Below are 6,029 nucleotides of genomic sequence, written 5' to 3' on the forward strand. Positions count from 1 at the left end.
GAGAACAAAGTTTTTTAAGAATCGAGATAAGGAAAATAAAACCAATGGTTAAATATAAGGAGAAGCTCCGATACCGTGAATCGCATCTGGGCCTTCGGGGTGAAAGCCAGTTACCCTAGCCATTAGACCATATCGGATGAAAGGAGTTGCTACTCTCTCACCAATGCGCGCGTTTATAAGACATGAGAACAAAGTTTTTTAAGAATCGAGATAAGGAAAATAAAACCAATGGTTAAATATAAGGAGAAGCTCCGATACCGTGAATCGCATCTGGGCCTTCGGGGTGAAAGCCAGTTACCCTAGCCATTAGACCATATCGGATGAAAGGAGTTGCTACTCTCTCACCAATGCGCGCGTTTATAAGGCATGAGAACAAAGTTTTTTAAGAATCGAGATAAGGAAAATAAAACCAATGGTTAAATATAAGGAGAAGCTCCGATACCGTGAATCGCATCTGGGCCTTCGGGGTGAAAGCCAGTTACCCTAGCCATTAGACCATATCGGATGAAAGGAGATGCTACTCTCTCACCAATGCGCGCGTTTATAAGGCATGAGAACAAAGTTTTTTAGGAATCGAGATAAGGAAAATAAAACCAATGGTTAAATATAAGGAGAAGCTCCGATACCGCGAATCGCATCTGGCCCTTCGGGGTGAAAGCCAGTTACCCTAGCCATTAGACCATATCGGATGAAAGGAGTTGCTACTCTCTCACCAATGCGCGCGTTTGTGAGGCATGACAACTCCGTTTTTTAAAGAATCGAGATAAGGAAAATATAACCAATGGTTTACTATAAGGAGAAGCTCCGATACCGCGAATCGCATCTGGGCCTTCGGGGTGAAAGCCAGTTACCCTAGCCATTAGACCATATCGGATGAAAGGAGTTGCTACTCTCTCACCAATGCGCGCGTTTGTAAGGCATGACAACTCCGTTTTTTAAAGAATCGAGATAAGGAAAATATAACCAATGGTTTACTATAAGGAGAAGCTCCGATACCGCGAATCGCATCTGGCCCTTCGGGGTGAAAGCCAGTTACCCTAGCCATTAGACCATATCGGATGAAAGGAGTTGCTACTCTCTCACCAATGCGCGCGTTTGTAAGGCATGACAACTCCGTTTTTAAAGAATCGAGATAAGGAAAATATAACCAATGGTTTACTATAAGGAGAAGCTCCGATACCGCGAATCGCATCTGGGCCTTCGGGGTGAAAGCCAGTTACCCTAGCCATTAGACCATATCGGATGAAAGGAGTTGCTACTCTCTCACCAATGCGCGCGTTTGTAAGGCATGACAACTCCGTTTTTTAAAGAATCGAGATAAGGAAAATATAACCAATGGTTTACTATAAGGAGAAGCTCCGATACCGCGAATCGCATCTGGGCCTTCGGGGTGAAAGCCAGTTACCCTAGCCATTAGACCATATCGGATGAAAGGAGTTGCTACTCTCTCACCAATGCGCGCGTTTGTAAGGCATGACAACTCCGTTTTTTAAAGAATCGAGACAAGGAAAATATAACTAATGGTTTACTATAAGGAGAAGCTCCGATACCGCGAATCGCATCTGGCCCTTCGGGGTGAAAGCCAGTTACCCTAGCCATTAGACCATATCGGATGAAAGGAGTTGCTACTCTCTCACCAATGCGCGCGTTTGTAAGGCATGACAACTCCGTTTTTTAAAGAATCGAGATAAGGAAAATATAACCAATGGTTTACTATAAGGAGAAGCTCCGATACCGCGAATCGCATCTGGGCCTTCGGGGTGAAAGCCAGTTACCCTAGCCATTAGACCATATCGGATGAAAGGAGTTGCTACTCTCTCGCCAATGCGCGCGTTTGTAAGGCATGACAACTCCGTTTTTTAAAGAATCGAGATAAGGAAAATATAACCAATGGTTTACTATACGGAGAAGCTCCGATACCGCGAATCACATCTGGGACTTCGGGGTGAAAGCCAGTTACCCTAGCCATTAGACCATATCGGATGAAAGGAGTTGCTACTCTCTCGCCAATGCGCGCGTTTGTAAGGCATGACAACTCCGTTTTTTAAAGAATCGAGATAAGGAAAATATAACCCATGGTTTACTATAAGGAGAAGCTCCGATACCGCGAATCGCATCTGGGCCTTCGGGGTGAAAGCCAGTTACCCTAGCCATTAGACCATATCGGATGAAAGGAGTTGCTACTCTCTCACCAATGCGCGCGTTTGTAAGGCATGACAACTCCGTTTTTTAAAGAATCGAGATAAGGAAAATATAACCAATGGTTTACTATAAGGAGAAGCTCCGATACCGCGAATCGCATCTGGGCCTTCGGGGTGAAAGCCAGTTACCCTAGCCATTAGACCATATCGGATGAAAGGAGTTGCTACTCTCTCACCAATGCGCGCGTTTGTAAGGCATGACAACTCCGTTTTTTAAAGAATCGAGATAAGGAAAATATAACCAATGGTTTACTATAAGGAGAAGCTCCGATACCGCGAATCGCATCTGGGCCTTCGGGGTGAAAGCCAGTTACCCTAGCCATTAGACCATATCGGATGAAAGGAGTTGCTACTCTCTCGCCAATGCGCGCGTTTGTAAGGCATGACAACTCCGTTTTTTAAAGAATCGAGATAAGGAAAATATAACCAATGGTTTACTATACGGAGAAGCTCCGATACCGCGAATCACATCTGGGCCTTCGGGGTGAAAGCCAGTTACCCTAGCCATTAGACCATATCGGATGAAAGGAGTTGCTACTCTCTCACCAATGCGCGCGTTTGTAAGGCATGACAACTCCGTTTTTTAAAGAATCGAGATAAGGAAAATATAACCAATGGTTTACTATAAGGAGAAGCTCCGATACCGCGAATCGCATCTGGGCCTTCGGGGTGAAAGCCAGTTACCCTAGCCATTAGACCATATCGGATGAAAGGAGTTGCTACTCTCTCACCAATGCGCGCGTTTGTAAGGCATGACAACTCCGTTTTTTAAAGAATCGAGATAAGGAAAATATAACCAATGGTTTACTATAAGGAGAAGCTCCGATACCGCGAATCGCATCTGGGCCTTCGGGGTGAAAGCCAGTTTCCCTAGCCATTAGACCATATCGGATGAAAGGAGTTGCTACTCTCTCGCCAATGCGCGCGTTTGTAAGGCATGACAACTCCGTTTTTTAAAGAATCGAGATAAGGAAAATATAACCAATGGTTTACTATAAGGAGAAGCTCCGATACCGCGAATCGCATCTGGGCCTTCGGGGTGAAAGCCAGTTACCCTAGCCATTAGACCATATCGGATGAAAGGAGTTGCTACTCTCTCACCAATGCGCGCGTTTGTAAGGCATGACAACTCCGTTTTTTAAAGAATCGAGATAAGGATAATATAACCAATGGTTTACTATAAGGAGAAGCTCCGATACCGCGAATCGCATCTGGGCCTTCGGGGTGAAAGCCAGTTACCCTAGCCATTAGACCATATCGGATGAAAGGAGTTGCTACTCTCTCACCAATGCGTGCGTTTGTAAGGCATGACAACTCCGTTTTTTAAAGAATCGAGATAAGGAAAATATAACCAATGGTTTACTATAAGGAGAAGCTCCGATACCGCGAATCGCATCTGGGCCTTCGGGGTGAAAGCCAGTTACCCTAGCCATTAGACCATATCGGATGAAAGGAGTTGCTACTCTCTCACCAATGCGCGCGTTTGTAAGGCATGACAACTCCGTCTTTTAAAGAATCGAGATAAGGAAAATATAACCAATGGTTTACTATAAGGAGAAGCTCCGATACCGCGAATCGCATCTGGGCCTTCGGGGTGAAAGCCAGTTACCCTAGCCATTAGACCATATCGGATGAAAGGAGTTGCTACTCTCTCACCAATGCGCGCGTTTGTAAGGCATGACAACTCCGTTTTTTAAAGAATCGAGATAAGGAAAATATAACCAATGGTTTACTATAAGGAGAAGCTCCGATACCGCGAATCGCATCTGGGCCTTCGGGGTGAAAGCCAGTTACCCTAGCCATTAGACCATATCGGATGAAAGGAGTTGCTACTCTCTCACCAATGCGTGCGTTTGTAAGGCATGACAACTCCGTTTTTTAAAGAATCGAGATAAGGAAAATATAACCAATGGTTTACTATAAGGAGAAGCTCCGATACCGCGAATCGCATCTGGGCCTTCGGGGTGAAAGCCAGTTACCCTAGCCATTAGACCATATCGGATGAAAGGAGTTGCTACTCTCTCACCAATGCGCGCGTTTGTAAGGCATGACAACTCCGTCTTTTAAAGAATCGAGATAAGGAAAATATAACCAATGGTTTACTATAAGGAGAAGCTACGATACCGCGAATCGCATCTGGGCCTTCGGGGTGAAAGCCAGTTACCCTAGCCTTTAGACCATATCGGATGAAAGGAGTTGCTACTCTCTCGCCAATGCGCGCGTTTGTAAGGCATGACAACTCCGTTTTTTAAAGAATCGAGATAAGGAAAATATAACCAATGGTTTACTATAAGGAGAAGCTCCGATACCGCGAATCGCATCTGGGCCTTCGGGGTGAAAGCCAGTTACCCTAGCCATTAGACCATATCGGATGAAAGGAGTTGCTACTCTCTCGCCAATGCGCGCGTTTGTAAGGCATGACAACTCCGTTTTTTAAAGAATCGAGATAAGGAAAATATAACCAATGGTTTACTATAAGGAGAAGCTCCGATACCGCGAATCGCATCTGGGCCTTCGGGGTGAAAGCCAGTTACCCTAGCCATTAGACCATATCGGATGAAAGGAGTTGCTACTCTCTCGCCAATGCGCGCGTTTGTAAGGCATGACAACTCCGTTTTTTAAAGAATCGAGATAAGGAAAATATAACCCATGGTTTACTATAAGGAGAAGCTCCGATACCGCGAATCGCATCTGGGCCTTAGGGGTGAAAGCCAGTTACCCTAGCCATTAGACCATATCGGATGAAAGGAGTTGCTACTCTCTCACCAATGCGCGCGTTTGTAAGGCATGACAACTCCGTTTTTTAAAGAATCGAGATAAGGAAAATATAACCAATGGTGAAATATAAAGAGAAGCTCCTATACCGGGAATCGTACCCGGGCCTTCTGGGTAAAAGCCAGATATCCTAGCCACTAGACCATATCGGATCAGATTTTTTTGGAGTTCCAAACCTTTGAATGTCGTGAATGCGTCAGTCATTAAGTCATCCATATAAAAATCTTCAGAGAGAGCTTCTGATGCCAACGGGAAGACTTGTTCTGTGTTCCGAGACAGCTGTTGAAGTGTCAATAGACGATACTCTTGGATTGGACTCGTATGATTTGGTCTTCAGAGAATGCGTTGCCAGTCGGTTTGCTCTGGATGCATTAGAATCTGACGGTACATTTTGGCGATATCTGCCGTTATAACGATGGGGTATGATAGAAAGCGCATTAGCAGAGTGACCAGATTGAATTGCAGTCTAGTTCCCACAAGTAGAATGTCGTTGAGGGATAGGCCGGTGGATGTCTTGGCCGATGCATCGAAGACGACTCGCAGTTTCGTTGTGCTGCTTATTTCCTTAATGACAGCGTGATGATGTAAGTAGGACGCAGGCTTACCTAATGCGCTCCATGTGTTTCATGTCGAGGTACTCCTCCATTATATTGATCTAGAAGAGACGAATCTGCCTGTAAGCCTTTTTCAATACTCGACAGTCTTCGGATGGCTGTTTTCCTAGAGTCTCCAAACTCCGTGGGCGCTGATTTAAACGGCAACCGAACTGTAAACCTTCCAGTCTGATCTCGGGAATACATGTGTTCGAAGTTACGTTCGCATAGTCTTTCTTCGGACTTTAGCATTTTCCTTGGGATTAGCTCTTCCAATTCCCAAAATTTAGACAACTGTTCATCTAAAGTGTAGGAGTGAACGTTTGTCGATGAAGACACTTGCTTGAGTGGTTAGGCCCGTAATTCACCATGAGTCTTGCTCGTAGAACTCGTGCACCTTAGATCTTCTGTGTCTCGGTGTAGTAGCGTATTGTGTTTCAAATTGCAACGCTTACAGGCT

General features: G+C 45.0%; 1 protein-coding gene across 1 annotated transcript; it reads right to left on the minus strand.

The window, feature by feature from the left end:
* Positions 1–5,309: 5,309 nt before the first annotated feature.
* LOC149945154 (uncharacterized) lies at positions 5,310–5,821 on the minus strand. The gene is made up of 2 exons (XM_090176394.1): positions 5,615–5,821; positions 5,310–5,540 (listed from the first exon to the last, which is right to left on the minus strand). Exons 1-2 carry the CDS (start codon positions 5,819–5,821, stop codon positions 5,310–5,312), a joined length of 438 nt encoding a protein of 145 aa, XP_090032520.1.
* Between the last annotated feature and the right edge of the window lie 208 nt (positions 5,822–6,029).

This window comes from Leiobunum rupestre, chromosome 5 (assembly GCF_980474605.1).
Source record: "Leiobunum rupestre chromosome 5, qqLeiRupe1.1.hap1, whole genome shotgun sequence".
Classification (NCBI taxonomy): domain Eukaryota; kingdom Metazoa; phylum Arthropoda; class Arachnida; order Opiliones; family Sclerosomatidae; genus Leiobunum; species Leiobunum rupestre.

Coding starts and splice junctions, on each gene's coding strand:
- LOC149945154 (XM_090176394.1), bottom strand. CDS start 5,821: ATGCTAAAGTCCGAAGAAAGACTATGCGAACGTAACTTCGAACACATG. Junction 5,541..5,614: donor TAGATCAATATAATGGAGGA/GTACCTCGACAT, acceptor GCTGTCATTAAG/GAAATAAGCAGCACAACGAA.